Source organism: Hylobates moloch, unplaced genomic scaffold (assembly GCF_009828535.3).
Source record: "Hylobates moloch isolate HMO894 unplaced genomic scaffold, HMol_V3 SCAFFOLD_18, whole genome shotgun sequence".
NCBI lineage: Eukaryota > Metazoa > Chordata > Mammalia > Primates > Hylobatidae > Hylobates > Hylobates moloch.
The window spans coordinates 44632474-44650069 of NW_026652293.1; the positions used below are offsets into that span (position 1 = coordinate 44632474).

The 17596-nt window shown below is 35.4% G+C and overlaps 1 protein-coding gene across 1 annotated transcript in view; it reads left to right on the forward strand.

The window, feature by feature from the left end:
- The window catches only part of FYB2 (FYN binding protein 2), a 96391-nt gene extending 79327 nt beyond the window's left edge, over positions 1-17064 (forward strand). The window contains exons 13-20 of the mRNA XM_032137735.2: positions 80-178; positions 2225-2253; positions 3771-3831; positions 9247-9333; positions 12170-12263; positions 15517-15673; positions 15791-15824; positions 16153-17064. Coding sequence (XP_031993626.1) covers positions 80-178; positions 2225-2253; positions 3771-3831; positions 9247-9333; positions 12170-12263; positions 15517-15673; positions 15791-15824; positions 16153-16174 — 583 coding nt within the window. The 3' untranslated portion in view covers positions 16175-17064. The remainder of the gene's footprint in view (positions 1-79; positions 179-2224; positions 2254-3770; positions 3832-9246; positions 9334-12169; positions 12264-15516; positions 15674-15790; positions 15825-16152) is intronic.
- Positions 17065-17596: the final 532 nt, after the last annotated feature.

A 17596-nucleotide genomic window follows, 5' to 3' on the forward strand; every position in this document is an offset into this window, starting at 1 on the left:
TGATTTTATAATACAACAGCCTTCTATCTTTAGTACTCTCTTAAATGCCATGTTATTTATATCCTGTGATTCCTCTTAGTTTAGATGGAAAAGAAGCACTGAAAAGACTGCAGCAATTCTTCAAGAAAGAAAAGGATAGATTTAAAATAAAGAAAACCAAGTCAAAAGAAAACTTAAGGTAAAAAGTCCCTTTAAGTCCCTTTCCATGAGGGGATTAACTTGGTAGATACACAGGTTGATGTTCTCCATCCAATCTCAGAAACAGTGAAGGAGGTATCAGAAACTAAAACCAAGGGTCTGGCCATCATCTGCCCCTTTCTTGTGAATTTTTTTATTGAACTACATGCACAGAGACTAATTAATGAGTAAGTGGCATGTTTCTTTGAAAAACTGGCGGAGAAAGGGTTGAAAATGAGGGTAGAGGGAAAATCTTAAGCAAAGTCCAGAAAGGAAACTTCCCTCATCATCCTTAACATCCTATTCCTGTTGTTACCACTAAGCATTACTTACCGTGTCCTTTTATGCTTTTTGGGCCCTACAAGCCCCAGTAGTTTTTATTTGTCTACTGTTCCATATTTAATTTATCTCCCTTGAGAGCAGCAATATGTGGAAGGGGGAGATGAGCTGCTCAGCTGAACAGTTTGTGTATTGCAAGGTCTTAGACCTGGAAAAGACCCTCTGAGATAACCTAGGCTAACTGCCAGTTGTGGGAGAGGTTCCAAATTCACTACCACTAGAAAGAGATGTGAGGGACCTGGATTCTAGATTCTAGTACCAGTTCTGCCATTTATTCCATGTACAACCATGGGCATATCACTTCCTTTGTACACCCACAGCATTCCAGTTTTCTCCTGCATATAATGGAAGGGGGACTCTGGAGACACTTCGCAGGCAGTAGATAGATATAGATGTAGATATTCAGGTGCGCCTCAATTTATGATCGGGTTATGTCCCAATAAACTCATTGCAACTCTAAAATATGTTAAGTTAAAAGTGCATTTAATACATCTACCAAACATCATCGCTTGGCCTAGCTCATCTTAAACATGCTCGGAATATTTACATCAGCCTACAGTTGGGCAAAAGCATCTAACACAAAGCCTGTCTATAATAAGGTGTTGACTATCTCATGTAATTTATTGAATACTGTACTGAAAGTGGAAAAAGAATGGTCTTAAGGATACTTGAAGTAGGTTTCTACTGAATACATATTGCTTTCCCACCATTGTAAAGTAGAAAAATTGTGAGTCAAACCATTGCAAGGCTGGGAACATCTGTGTGGATATACAGATATAGAGATGTATTTTGTGAAGGCAAAAGATGCTAAAATAATTTGCCCAAGTTCATTACCTATAGTGAGATGGAATTATGTTGTTCTACCCCGAAGTTCTTTTTGATTATAAAGCTTCGGAGTTTTGTGACTTTAAGTTCAACTGTCAGTTGGATCCAGATCTACCAAGAGACCCTACAAAACATGAGGTTTATAAATTGTAGTCCTGATATGGAAGAAGAGGGAGTGTGGTCAATGAGACCCTATGCACAAAGGCAGACCCTGGCCTTAGCAGATTAGATGTTTTCTGAGAGAAAATTATTGGCATGATAACCTGCAGTCCCATAATATTTGATCCAGATGAGAATGCTAATGTTTTTAAGATGCAAATCTGATTACCTTTCTCTCAAAACTATTCATTGGCTACATACAACGTTTAGAACAAATATCCAATTCCTTACCCTGGCAAGTAAATACTTCACGGCTGTCCCCATTCTACTTCTCTTGTTCTGTCTCTCACTAAAATTAACTCTCACTACCATCCCATCCACATAGCTATAAATCTCAGACTCTGCCATGGTGTCTCATGCCTCCATGCTTTGAACATGACATTCCCATGGTCTGGAATGTACCTGCCCTCCTCCAGCCTTCTTTTATTCTCAAAGTTCTAGTTTTCCCTCAAAATTCGATCAAATATTATCCCTTCTTGAATGCCTCCCCTGAACTTCTCTTCCCAAACCTGGATTACCTATGTTTCCTTTGTGTTCCCATAACATCCTGTGCACATCTTGTGACATCTGTTAATACCAGAGAAACCATTTTTCTTGGAGTCACAGAATACCAGGGCAAGAAGGGCAATCCAGCATCATCAATATGTTATTGGAGATCTGTCAGCTCATTTTTCCAAACATGGTTTTTTTCCTTAACTCTTTTGTGTCTTTTGTCAATCAACAGTGCATTTTCCATTTTGGTGCCTGATTTAGGTAAGTCTTTTGTCAATCAACAGTGCATTTTCCATTTTGGTGCCTGATTTAGGTAAGTGCCATTTGCTTATTGCAGACCAAAAGTACTCAGCTTTTGTATATTCAGAGGCAGGGAAAGAGAAATGGTAACCCTTCCTGCATTCCCACATTGATGAAAAATTGATCTGCCAAAATCAAAGAAGATGTTTCACACAGAAGTATTTTTTTACTTTGGAGAAGATGAGTAGTGTTTCTCAAGTACCTACTATATACCATGCCCTGCGGCAGATGTGTTCCTCTTAAAATCCCAGAAAAATAAATGTTATCATCCCTTTTCAGAGAAGCTGCAGGACCATATTTAAGTGATCCAGGATTTGTATTCCAGGCTCTCTGACTATGAAACTCATGCATTTTGCATTCTACCATGCTGCCTTTTGAAGGACTTGATATCCTTCATCCTAATTAAGATACTAACTGAATATGATCACATTGCCACCAGCAAACTAACTGAATTGAGAATGGATCATTAGAATGTTGTTTGCTTTTCCATTAAAATAATAGTGCATAAATTAGCACAGTGCTTGACACATAGTAGGCTGTCGATACAGGTTCAGTACATTGAATTTGTCAATTAAAGAGGGTCATGTGTTCTGTTGCTTGTTAATTTTTGTTTAGGGGTTCTAGCTATGTGGCTACCTGGATGTCACTCGAACTTGACAATTCAAAAGTATATTATATTTCACAAATATGAGTTTGCTGAACTAAAAAACAAATGACAATTATATACACCTGATAAAATCCCACATCTCAACATATCCTTGGTCTGTGTTTAAAAGAAAAAAGCTGACCTAGAACAGACACGCATTGTATCCCCACCCACATTTAAAGGTATTTAATAAAATAAGGGAGTGAATAATTATGAATAATTATACTAGAAGGTCTCAAACTTGTTCAGTGGTGAATCAAATGAAAATCATGTAATTTTATGTAGAGTGCCAAGGAATGTGAATATCCTAAAATGAAAATGCCTAATTATTATTATGCACTAAGTCAGATTCAACATTATGCAAGATTATTGTATAGGAGCAATTGCCAATGATCTGAAATAAAAACCATGGAAGAAAAATCAACATTACTGTTCTATTAAGCTGTTTCTCCCCCCTAGGAGTTAAGAAAAGACCTCTCACTATTCTAGCATATTTGTTCAATTCCAGAAAGATGGGAACTTAGTCTAAAAATGATTCTTTGAGCAACTATATTTTTCTGGAACTCTATATAAAATCAAATTAATATAAATATATATGTTTTGAGATACTGGGACATCACACTTTTTTTTTAATCTTTCAGTTGAATTTCTTCCCAAATAGAGAATATTTTTATTTGATTCTTCTAGCCTATCTGTATTCTATGATCAGATTTTGCTAAAACAGACCTGAAGATGCACCTGGATAATTAGGTAATTGGGTATAATTTGGAAAGTCAGTGCTTATATAAACCATGCTTAATAATGGACTATTTTAATTCTGTCTTGACCCTAGAATTTAAGTCTCAGGAAGTTATTATCTATGATGATGTAGACCTGAGTGAAAAAGAGTCAAGGTAAGTAATTTACCTTATTGGTCATCTCTGCTGATATTTGACCCATTTCCTGATGCTTTCTTAATTATGATCAGAGAATCATCTTTTCAGATCCTTGGAGATTGAATGAAAAGTCAACTTGAGATAGTTTTCTCACTAAGAGGAGAAAACACTGAATAACATATATGATCCAAAAGTTGTAGGTGACCACAAAAGGCATTGGACGTTTTGAGTCTGTTTCTGTTTTTTATTTTTGAATTTAGACTTGAAACTCATTTCAACACATTTTTTAAATTATCTCCAATGTATGACAACATGAAGGATAGCAAGCACTATGTGACAGAACCTCTGTATTCAAGGACTAAATAACTATAATTTATCAGAAAAGATGGCTGAATGCAGTGGCTCATGCCTGTAATTCCAGCACTTTGAGAGGCAGAGATAGCTGGATTGCCTGAGTCCAGGAGTTCAAGACCAGCCTGGGAAACATGGCAAAATCCCATCTCTACTAAACTAGCCAGGTATGGTGGCACATGCCTGTAGTCCCAGCTATTCAGGAGGCTGAGGTGGGAGGATGGCTTGAGCCTTTGAGGCAGAGGTTGTAGTGAGCCGGGATCACACCACTAGACTCCAGCCTGGGCAATGGAGCCAGGCTCTGTTTCAAAAAAAAAAAAAAAAAAGCCATCCTTAAGTTTGATGCTCCCTCTCCAGTCACTTGTTATTTATACTTTCCCTCTTAACAAATTGGTTAAAAATAAAAGTCTCCTCTGTACATGTTTGATTCATCTTTCCTTGCTCACTGCAATTAGGTTTCCTATTATACAATTGAACTTATTTTTGGTAAGGTCACTAATAACTCCTTTGTTAAATCCAATGGATACTTTTAAGCCTTTATTTGTCTTCTCTATATCTTAAACTATGAACTATGCCAGCCTCCAAAGGAAAAAAAAATACTAGTTTTTCCCTAGGTTTCTATGTTATTATTTCTTTGTTATTTGATGTTATTTTTAAGTTGACATATAATAATTGTACATATTTTCCAGGTAGACAGTGATGTTTTGACACATAAGATATATAGTGGTAAGATCAGGGTAATTAGCATATTCATCATCAAACATTTATCATTTCTTTGTGTTGAGAATATTGAATATCTCCCTTCTAGCTATTTAAAACTATATAATATATTATTGTTAACTATAGTCATCCTATGGTAGCTGTATTAGTCCATTTTTACACTGCTATAAAGAAACACCTGAGACTAGGTAATTAATAAAGGAAAGAAGCTTAACTGACTCGCAGTTCTGCGTGTCTGGTGAGGCCTCAGGAAACTTACAATCATGGCAGAAGGGGAAGAGGCACATATTACATGGTGGCAGGCAAGAGAGAGAAGAGAAAGTGAAGGGGGAAGAACCCCTTATAAAGCCATCAGAACTCATGAGAACTCATTCACTATCATGAGAACACTATGTGGGAAACTGCCCCCATAATCCAGTCACCTCCCTCCCTCGACACATGAGGATTACAATTCAAGGTGAGGTTTAGGTGGAGACACAAAGCCTGACCATATCAGTGGTACAGAACACTAGAACATATTCCTCATATCTCACTGTATATTGTATCCTAAACTAATCTCTCCCTATTCCCTACTTTCCCAGGCTTTAGCATCCTCTGTTCTACTCTTTATTTCTATGAGAGCAACCTTTTTTAGCTTTCATATATGAGTGAGAACATGTGGTGCTTAACTTTCTATTCCTGGCTTATTTCACTTAATGTCCTCCACTTCTATCCATGTTGCTGTGAATGACATGATTTCATTCTTTTTTATGGCTGAATAGTGCTCTGCCGTGTGTATGTTTATCACATTTTCTTTACCATTCATTTGATGTTGGATACTTAAGTTGATTCCATATGTTGGCTATTGCATATAGTGCTGCAATAAACATGGGAGCATAGATGTCTCTTTGATATAATGATTTCATTTCCTTTGGATTAATACCCAGCAATGGAAATGCTGAATCATATGATAGTTCTATTTGTAGTTTTTTAGGAACCTCCATACTGTTATTCACAGGTGCTGTACTATTTATATTCCCACTAAGAATGAAGAGAGTTTCCTATTCTCCAAATCCTTGCTAGCATCTGATTTTTTTTTGTCTTTTTGATGATTGCCATCCTAACAGGGATGAAATGATACCTCATTGTGGCTTTGATTTGCATTTCCCTGGTGATTAGTGATGTTGAACATTTTAAAATATGTTTATTGGTCATTTTATTTATTTTTTATTATACTTTAAGTTTTAGGGTACAAGTGCACAATGGGCAGGTTTGTTACATAGGTATACATGTGCCCTGTTGGTTTGCTGCACCCATCAACTCATCATTTACATTAAGTATTTCTCCTAATGCTATCCCTCCCCCAGCCCCTCACCCCCCAACAAGTCCCAGTGTGTGATGTTCCCCACCCTGTGTCCAAGTGTTCTCATTGTTCAATTCCTAAATATGAGTGAGAACATGTGGTGTTTGGTTTCCTGTCCTTGTGATAGTTTGCTCAGAATGAAGGTTTCCAGCTTCATTCCATGTCCCTGCAAAGGACATGAACTCATCCTTTTTGTGGCTGCATAGTATTCCATGGTGTGTATGTGCCATGTTTTCTTAATCCAGTCTATCATTGAAGGACATTTGGGTTGGTTCCAAGTCTTTGCTATTTAAAAGACACAGACTGGCAAATTGGATAAAGAGTCAAGACCCATCAGTGTGCTGTATTCAGGAGACCCATCTCACGTGCAGAGACACACATAGGCTCAAAATAAAGGGATGGAGGAAGATCTACCAAGCAAATGGAAAGCAAAAAAAAGCAGGGGTTGCAATCCTAGCCTCAGATAAAACAGACTTTAAACCAACAAAGATCAAAACAGACAAAGAAGGCCATTACATTATGGTAAAGGGATCAATTCAACAAGAAGAGCTAACTATCCTAAATATATATGCACCCAACACAGGAGCACCCAGATTCACAAAGCAAGTCCTTAGAGATCTACAAAGAGACTTAGACTCCCACACAATAATAATGGGAGACTTTAACACCCCACTGTAAATATTAAACAGATCAACAAGACAGAAGGTTAACAAAGATATCCAGGACTTGAACTCAGCTCTGCACCAAGCGGACCTAATAGACATCTACAGAACTCTCCACCCCAAATCAACAGAATATACATTCTTCTCAGCACCACATCGCACTTATTCTAAAATTGACCACATAATTGGAAGTAAAGCACTCCTCAGCAAATGTGAAAGAACAGAAATCATAACAAACTGCCTCTCAGACCACAGTGCAATCAAATTAGAACTCAGGATTAAGAAACTCATTCAAAACTGCACAACTACATGGAAACTGAACAACTTGCTTCTGAATGATTACTGGGTAAATAATGAAATGAAGGCAGAAATAAAGATCTTCTTTGAAACCAATGAGAACAAAGACACAATGTACCAGAATCTCTGGGACACATTTAAAGCAGTGTGTAGAGGGAAATTTATAGCACTAAATGCCCACAAGAGAAAGCAGGAAAGATCTAAAATCGACACCCTAACTTCACAATTAAAAGAACTAGAGAAGCAAGAGCAAACAAATTCAAAAGCTAACAGAAGGCAAGAAATAACTAAGATCAGAGCAGAACTGAAGGAGATAGAGACACACAAAAAAACCTTCAAAAAAATCAATGAATCCAGGAGCTGGTTTTTTGAAAAGATCAACAAAACTGATAGACCACTAGCAAGACTAATAAAGAAGAAAATAGAGAAGAATCAAATAGACGCAATAAAAAATGATAAAGGGGATATCACCACCGATCCCACAGAAATACAAACTACCATCAGAATACTATAAACACCTCTACGCAAATAAACTATTGGTCATTTTAATGTCATCTTTTGAGAAATGTCTGTTCATTTGCCCATTTTTTAATTGAATTTTTTTTTCTGTTTTGCTGTTTGAGTTCCTTGTATATTCTGGGTATTAATCACCTGTCAGATTAATAGCTTGCAAATATTTTTCTCCATTCTGTAAGTTGTCTTTTCACTCTGTTGATTGTTTCTTTTACTGTGCAGAAGCTCTTTAGATTGCTGAAATCCCATTTGTTCATTTTTGCTTTGTTACCTGTGCTATTGAGGTCTTAGTCATAAAACCTTTTCTTTTTCTTAAAAAATAATTCATAAAAATCAAAAGAAAACAAAAAGTTGTAAAGCATGGTAAAACAAATTGCCCTGAACCTATCATTCGACTTAAGAACTAGAACATAACGAATACCTTGGTCTCTTTCCCTTGTACACATCATGTATCCTTTCCCTCAAGGTAACTGTTCTCATAAATTTGGTGTTTTCATTTCCTTGTTCAAAATAAAAATAGTTTTAACAAACATATGATACAAATATTGTTTCATTTGGGATTTGAACATTATGAAAATGAGACACTGTATATAGAGTTCTGTAACTGTTTTTACTCAAGTATAATCTTTCATTTTTCCTTTCATTTTAATGTTCTATAGTATTCCATTGTATGTGTATACCATAATTCATTTATCCATTCCATTGTTGATAAGTATTGGGGTAGTTCCTAATTTGGGGCCCTTACAAATAATACTGCCACAGATATTCTTATGGCTCCTGTGAATGTGTGCAGGAATTTTTCTAGAACATATACTTAGAAGGGGAAAAATGCAAATTATAGGGAATGCAAATTCATAAGAAAATGCCAACTTGTTTTCCAAAGTGGTCATACCACTATGACCATCCATTTCATTCTCTCTGCTCATCTATTTCCTCCCTTGTACTGTAAAACTTTGAGTGATCAGTTTAAAGGATTGTTGCAATACTTACTTTGAAAACCAAATGAGTTAACATATGTAAAAGACCTGACATATACATGCTAAAAAGTACTAGTTCCTTCTATAATAAATACCTTCTCCCTTCCCTGCATCCTCTTTTGCCTGGAATCACTAATATTACACGCTAGTTGGCTTAGCCTTGTTTCACAATGGAGTTCAGTTACATTATTCACATTTTAGAGGCAAAAAAAAAATGAGGCTCATAAAGGAGATGAAATGTGATTATAAGCAGGATGATCTCTTGCATCTGGTTTCAAATTTGGATTACCACACATCAGGGGTCAGCAAACTATGGCCTGAGGACCAAATATGGCCTGCCACTTGTTTCTGTGTATAAAGTTGCAACAGTAGAGTTGAAGAGTTGCCATAGAGATAATATGGCCTGCAAAGCCTAAAATATTTACTATATGGCCTTTCCGTGGATTATCAAAATATATTTCTACATGACTTTTTAATTTTTTGTAAAACATAATTGCCCATGAAGTGTTGATGGTTCCATGAATATATAATTCAGTCTTAATGTACTTGCTCAAAATATATTTCTCCTCAGAGATGAAGATAAACTGAAAATGTGGAAGCCCAAGTTTCTGACACCAAAGGAAAAAAAAGAGAAAAACGGTGCTGAAGAATCAGAAAGGTGGGAACACAGAGGCACTTCTATTATAGCTTATCTGCTGCAATTTATACCTCTTACTAGCTGTGTGGCCTTAGATAAGTAATGAAATTTGATTCTCAGCTTTTTCATCTACAAAATGAGAATAACAACACCTACATCATAATACAGTTGAGAGGATTAAAAAGAGACAAAGAATATAAAAATATTAAGTGTCATACACATGTATCTTCATCATCTTCCTCCCTACTTTTGGTGGATAGGAAGTCAGAGAAAATTTCAAGTTAGCCATTTTCAAACAATGACAAATTTCCAGTCTTCTTTTAGGTGTAAGAACTTCCCTCTCTAAGATATAACGTAAATAAAACACCAATTAGAACTTAAATGTAACTCTGAGAAAAAAAACAACTAGGTATCATATAGTAAGATTGATTTCCCTAAAATATAATTCTAGTTATGACTATAATTAGTGTTAGAATTTTAAAAGAAAATGTTTTACTGAGTCAAGATCTAACCTGCATTCATATAATTAAATTTCCCAAGTGGTTGTGAGAGGATGTTTTTACTGAGGCAGGTAGTTTCTTACTACTCTCTGATCCCATCTTCTCAATTGCTAGGACATGGGGCAGGATATGAGGTACTTTCTCAACAAATGACTTGGGGAAATATTTGTCTAAATAGTCACTGACATGTGGACATTGTGTAGTCTGTCTGCACCGGGAAACCTGTTAGAAAAGTCCTACTGGGGTGCACCAAAGGAAACCAGACATTAGTGTCTGAGGCTCAGAGGATGGCATTGGATGGCCCTTCTCATAAGTTTATTTTCTTTAAGTTTAGACTTGATGTAATTTATTTTTCTCAGGCTGGAAAGATGTATTAACAGACTAGAAAAGCAACTTTCTATCTTAAACTTCATACTTTTACATACATTTGTACAGCATAACAAAACAGAATTCCAAGAGAGGAACTATTAGTAACATTTTTTATCTGTCCCCCAAAAAGCTTTTTAGTATGTTGATAACTACAAATAAGTCTTCTTAGGAAACAATTTTTCCAGTGCCTTTTAATTTTTTTTACAACAGAGTGATATAACAGTATACTTTTATTCTGAACCAAGTAAATTAGAAAACATTACTGTAAGGCTAGTTATTTCTGTATCAATTTCTATGTGCTCTTTGATCTTTTTTAAATGATTTCTACCATAATGTATTCCACCAGTAAGTAAGAAATGCTTTCTATATTAGTTCAACCCTTTTATTATTCTTTTGTCAATCAAAGATGATGGCAAGTTTAAAGAGAAGTTGGGCAAGGGTATCTGTCTTAGTCTGTTTGTGTTGCTAGAAAGGAATATCTGAGGCTGGGTAATTTATAAAGAAAAGAGGTTTATTTAGTTCATGGTTCTATAGACTATACAAGAAGCATGACATTGGCATCTGCTTCTGGTGAAGGCCTCAGGCTGCTTCTACTCATGGCAGAAGGTGAAGAAGAATGTGCAGAGATCACATGGCTAGAAAGGAAGCGAGAGAGACAAGTGAGGTGCCAGGCTCATTTTAACAAATGAGATGCCAGGCTCCAGGAAACTATGAGAGTGGTAACACACTCATTACCAAGAGGACGGCAGCAAGCCATTCATGAGGGTGACAACCCCATGACCCAAACAACTCCCATTAGGCCCCACCTCCAACATTAAGGACCAAATGTCAACATGAAGTTTGGGGGAGTCAAATATCCAAACCATAGCAGTATCCCAGGTATAACAGCATGAAAAGGATAGCCCACTTTCTAAGATGACCCAAGTAAACATTGTAATGTGTAGGGAAATGGGCAGCTGATGAAGCTGGAAAGATGATTGGGCCAGATTATAAAATGCTAATTAATTTAGACTTTATCCTATTGGCAATAGAGAGAAATTGAAAGGTTTTAAGCAAGAGAGTGACGTAACTAAATTTTAGAAAAATGACTCTGTAGGCAGGTATGCCAATGAATTTGAGGAAGGAGAGGTAAGACGAAGATGGCATCTCAGGCAATAAGTAGTGATAATCCGAAATATGGCAGTGGCTGTAATGTTGGAAATAAACAAATGTAGGAGACACTTTGGAAAAAAACTGACAGGACTTGGTTGACTTTTTTACTTCTGTCAATACATTAAACTGCTAAAAAGAAGAACCAAATCTCACGTGAAGAGCAACAGGGCGGACTAAATATAATCAGCTTCTTCTGTAGGGTTATTTACTTTTATGTGCTGAAATTCTTGCACATGTTTTATGGCATCTTTCTTTATTTTCTTAATGGTATTCATCCTCCAAATCATTCAGCAAACTGGAGAGCTCTTTGATTGAACCATGTAGACTTGTGATCCCCAATTAGGTTTAACAACTTAGAAATCCACACAAAGTAAGCTGCTTACTTATTTTTACTGGTTTCCATTAAATAGTCTGAAGGTGAATGGGAACATTTATAAATTTCCTAAACATAAAAAAAAGTTATATCTCTAAGTCTCATTCAGATAAGTTTCTTGTTTACCTTCATTTGTTTAACTAATGTGAGTTTATTCCAAGTTATTATATTGGCATCAAAAATATTTTTTTAATTGTGGGGAAAAGCAATTGGTATTACCCTGATCAGTTGTTTGACAGTTTGCTCTAATGGAAATATGTGTGTGTATTTGTATTATGAACCTACACAGGCGTGTGTACATATACACAAACACAGATGCATGACTTTGTCTATTATTTTATATAAAATTATGCACACAAAAAATTATACCTGAATTTATCCTGAAATGAAGTGACTTTGTAGACTCAGAAACTTAAGAGTTTTATTATAGTACGTTTTACCCTATCTGCACATTTCTTGCTAGTTTCTCTCCTAGAAATTTCTTCAAAACCAAGAAGCAAAACTTAGAAAAGAACAGAATGAAAAGAGAAGAAAAACTATTTAGAGAAAGGTTTAAGGTACGTTCTCTTCTGAAGGTAAAAATTAGCAATATTAACAGCTAGGAGCTTTCATTAAAAAAAAAAAATCTGTAAGTATGCTGTGCCTCTGCCTCTCTGAGATACAGACATGATCTTTGACACAAAAAGCCAGCATTTCATTCCTATTTTTGCCTGATACATTTCTATATTGTTATGTCTGTACATGCTATTCCTTCTTCCTGGAAAAACTGCTAAGTTGTTCTTGAAGGCTCTGTTCAAATGTCACCCACTCCTCCCTAACTCGTCCAGGTTAAGTTATTCCTTCAGCACATTTTATATATCTATTTTACACATGTCTTTTATAACACTGATTAGTTGTATTAAAGCATTGTGTGTGTGTAGGTGTGTGGTGTGTGTGTGTGTGTGTGTGTGTGTGTGTGTGTGTGTGTGTGAATCTTGAGCTAATTAATCTCTTGAGTCCTTTTTGAGAAAGAAACCCTGTCTCATTCAAGTTTGTTCCCCAGGGCCTGACATAAAACTGTAAGCATAGTGTTTGGTAAATGAATGCCTAAATAAACAAGCAAATGAGTAACAAAATGAACAAATGAATGATGCAGCATCCGAAGCGCTCTGCCTTCTTATTCTGTTATTAAGAGTCCATGGGACATTTTTTCATTATTCTAAAGCTCAAACTTTCCTGATTTCAAATATTGTCAAAGTGAGGATTATTAACTATGAAACATACTGAGCACCTTCCATGTGCTAGACACTGGATTGAGAGAGACAAAGTGTGCATCCTCCTCATAGTCACTACGCTGCCTAAAATTTTTCAAAAATTCCCCCTTGCAAAATGGTTAAAGTTTAGGCTTCTTAACATGGCATAGAAAGCTCTTTATGTCTTGACCTTTGTGTATCTTCCTGGCTTTATCTCTTGCCACTCTTTGCCTTGCACTTTCTGCTTTGGCAACAAACTGCTCATAGTTCTGTCCCTTGAGTGAACCTCCACCTCTATCTATCTTTGTCTTGCTATTTCATCCCTCTAAGTGCTTCCTTGGTCTGTTCCAACTATCTGATACACCTTTGCACTTTTCTCCATCTGACTAGTTCTTGTTCATTTATCAAGCCCCAGCCGAGGAATCTCCTCTTCTCCAGGAAGACTTGCCCAAATCTTCTAATTAAATAAATTACTCTTCTTCCGTTTACCTATGTACTTGAGCAATCTCTAGCTTATCACACATTAATATAATTGGAATCACATGTTCATCATATTAAACTATGAGCTCCTAGAGGACAAAGGTTATTTTATTTATGTTTGTATCCATGTGCAGAGCAGAATAAGGCTGCTTAGCATTTTGTAAACATGCGTAAAATATTTTTTAGATGAACTAAAATAGGAATGTACACAAATCTCTCATAATCACTGATAATTCCTGTTTGAACCAAAGCTGACTGGGGTTACTATATCTAGAAATTGTGATATGTTATTATCTACTACAACCCTGATGTTATTTGATTAATTCAAAAACAACAGTGAGGCAATTACTGATTGAAAAGACCCTTATATTCCATCCAATCCTTTTTTACCTCTCTGTGTTTTTGATTGTTTCATGTGGGAAAGATATTCCATTTCCTGTATATGTGCATAATTCCATTCTTATTACCTGTAGTGGGTTTCCTTGATAGGTCATTTCAATAATTTTTATCCAGCTCAAATCATAAAACATTGGATAACTCATTTGTGCAAGGCACTGAGGGTACAAAGATGAATAAGACTGTCTACTATTTTCATTTGATAAGACAGTATGTTATTAAATTCTATAATAGGAATAGATATAAAGTACAGTTAAGACAGTAAATTATATATGGCAGTCATAACAGCCCTCATGTGAAGTGGTTAAGAGAAAGAAGAGTATTTCAAGTAAACAGCATGTATTCAAGGATTGTCATGTAGCTTGATGCAGCTTCAGTAAAGGGGACAAAGATAGAGGGATAGGGAATGACAGTATGCAAAGGACCCCGAATGTCAAGCTAAGCAGTGTGGATCTCATCCTGAAAGCAAAAAGGAGTTTTTAGAACTTTATAAATAGAAGGGTGACCTAATTAGCTTTGTATTTTAAGAAATCACTATGAATTCACAGTGAGCAATGGCCTGTAAAGGATAAAAAAGTCAGTAAGGAAGCGATTACTTTGTTAAGTAAAGGAAAAATCTATCTTGTATTTCTGATGTCACTTGGTATAGGTTGATCTTGTAATTTATGATCTGAACACAGGACACTTCTAAGAGTGGAAGGAGGCACTCTTAATCATAATAATAAACAGCTATAGATAGATAGATACATTAGTTATAAACAGACAATATCCTGGGCAAAAGGAGATATTTGGTCACACTAATTTGGAGAAGTAGGTACCTGTAATCTAAGCTGTGTATTCTGGAACTATTTATTTGTGGTCAACAGATTTCAGTGCATTAGAAAGTGATGTGCTGCAGATGTATAGGTCAGTTTGTCAGGAAAAGATTCCCAAGGTCAGGAATTGAATTTCTCAGGAGTTTCTAACAAAATGCCTGCCTGCCTGTGAATACAAAAGGAGACTGGGAATTGCCCCCAACTGGATACAGCCAATTCCCACTACTTTAAAATAACACAGAGAAAAAGCATGGAAAGAGTGTCATCTAGAAATGATAGGTATGTAAGAATATTATAAGCTTTAAGGCACTACACAGAGGTTTTAGTAATGGAACAGTTAACTACCATCCATGGTGCTTAATTCATACCTATGTTACAACTCGTCCAGCAGGGCTCATTCTAGTACAATTAAATAACGGTTGTGCAAACACTGGGGTCTGTCCAGGGATAGGGTGCGGGGAGGGAGAGCATTAGAAAGGATGGCTAATGCATGCTGGGCTTAATATCTAGGTGATGGGTTGATAGGTGCAGTAAACCACTATGGCACACATTTACCTATGTAACAAACCTGCACATCCTGCACATGTACCCCATACCTAAAAAGAATAATTTTAAAAAAATTTGAGAGAAAAAAATAATAATGGTTTGAAAACATTTTGAAAGTATAATCATACCAAACAAATGTGAGATTGCACCATTTTACTATTATTTTCTTAAACGACTTTCCTTTAACTGTATACTTTCCTATCTTCTCTTCCCATATGTGTTATTTAACTAGTCAATAGTATCTTGAGTTTATTTTGAAGTTACTATATTATATCCTCCATTAATTTTGTTATGAAAAATAACTATGCAAGGATGCTCTGATTAGTAATTTCTCATTTCAGTACGACAAAGACATTATTGTCATCAACACAGCAGTGGCCTGTTCCAATAATTCAAGAAATGGAACATTTGATTTGCCAATAAGTCCTGGAGAAGAATTGGAAGTCATTGATACCACCGAACAAAATCTAGTGATATGTCGTAATTCTAAAGGCAAATGTAAGTATATTTGCTTATCTTTCATAACATTTCATTGTTTTTAAAAAATCTTAAAATGCTTTTTAAAAAGCATTTTCTCTATAACTTTCAAATTAACAGTGATTTTTGTTTCTATAGATGGATATGTGCTCATTGAACATCTAGATTTCAAGTAAGCTGTTTGATTTTATACTTTAAATCATGAGTTCCTAAAACATTGTTGTATACATTAGTCTCAAGAGAAGACTACTGAATTTATTGAAATTCAGATAAATTTTAAAAATTAGACATGCAGTGCCCTATTCTATAAGGATTATGTTGGAAGAGAGTTTATTATTGTCTCTCCTGAGTATGCTATCAAACTTCTCTACACAGCTTTATAAACATTTTAAAAGAACACAAACATATTAAACTAGATCAGAAATTCCCTAGAAATCTCCCACTCAACTGTTTCATTGTCCTATATTTTAAAATGTTTGCATATTTTTCTTTTTTCTCAGGCATCAAAGTTGGTCACCTTAGAAAGATCAAGATCAAATGCTATGGACTGCACAAGGGAGAACTAGTCCTAAGAGCCTAGTACTGCATTACATCAGTTTCAGTTTACATGTCAAAATTTTGAGATGGTGGAATCTGAGGAAACTTTCGTTCTGAACTTAAAAGAGAAAAATAAAAACAAATCCTCAACATTTAGATGTTGGTTTTACTCCTAAAAGGTTATCTTTCAATGTCTATTTCAGTATCTACTTCACTGCCAGTTCAAGAGAATGTGAAACAGTATGTGTTAGCATTTGAGCACTTATTTAATGAGCCATATCCAAAGTTAGAAATCATGCCTTATGGCACCTAGTCAGTTGTGCAGATGGTTAGTTTGCTTCTAATATTAGTACATGAGTGTTTGTAATTTCTAGATGTTGTGCATTCAAACTTGGTATAATTTAATTCTGAACAGTAAACAGTGTAACCAAGGTCTTTTAAATACTCAAGTTTAAGGTATAATCTTAATTATGGCTCAGTCTTTAAAAAAAGTATAAATGTCCTTTTACTTTATCACAAAAATAAACTCATATGAATACTGTTCCACATTTGTTTCTTTTGGGAACAGTTTGCCAAAAAATAATTTATTCCTAAATTCACCCATCATTTTAAGAAGTGCCCAAATGTACTTAACAAAATAATATATATGCTGTATTGCTTTAAAACATCTTTTTGTCCAAAATAAGAACAATTGTCATTATTTTGTCTATGCTCAAATAACTATTCAAATAATAGCATTCATATGTACTTTCATTTATATGGAATTAAATAAAAATTTAAAAGCTGAGCTGTAACATCTATTCTGTTTTTTAAATGAGGTGCACTGCATGTCAATAAGAGAAATAAATTCTACATATGCATTTAACAGTTTCAAATTTTCAAGTGGCTTTTTCAGCACTGAAAAACTGGAGAATTTCACTCAGTTCTTTAAGCAGGGTTATTCTGGCCTTCACAAGTGTGATGGAATTTGTTTCCATGGCCTTGTTCTTTATATTGAGGCCATTTTTTTTTAAGCTTCTAGGTTCTTTTATCTTCCTTTTCATGTTCCAAATGACATTTGTCAATAAAGGCCAAGCTTATTCTAAAAGACAGGAATCAAAGATATTCAAAAAGTTCAGAGTTTAGAGAAGGAAATCTGCAGAGATTATTACAAATAACATAATTAAACAAGATATGAATGGAACAGCTAAAGGATTAAAAAATATTTTACAGAGAAGGTAACACTGAAGCTTCATCTTTAAATATGTTTGTTTATTAGACAAGGAACAGAGATGGAAGATCCATGCTCTGTCTGATGATTGATTATGAAGAAATTCAAAGTAAATGGAGCGTAGAATGTCCAGTGGGAAATGGCAAGAGCTGTTTGGAATGGGGTAAGGTGGGGCTAGAATGTGACAGACTTCACTT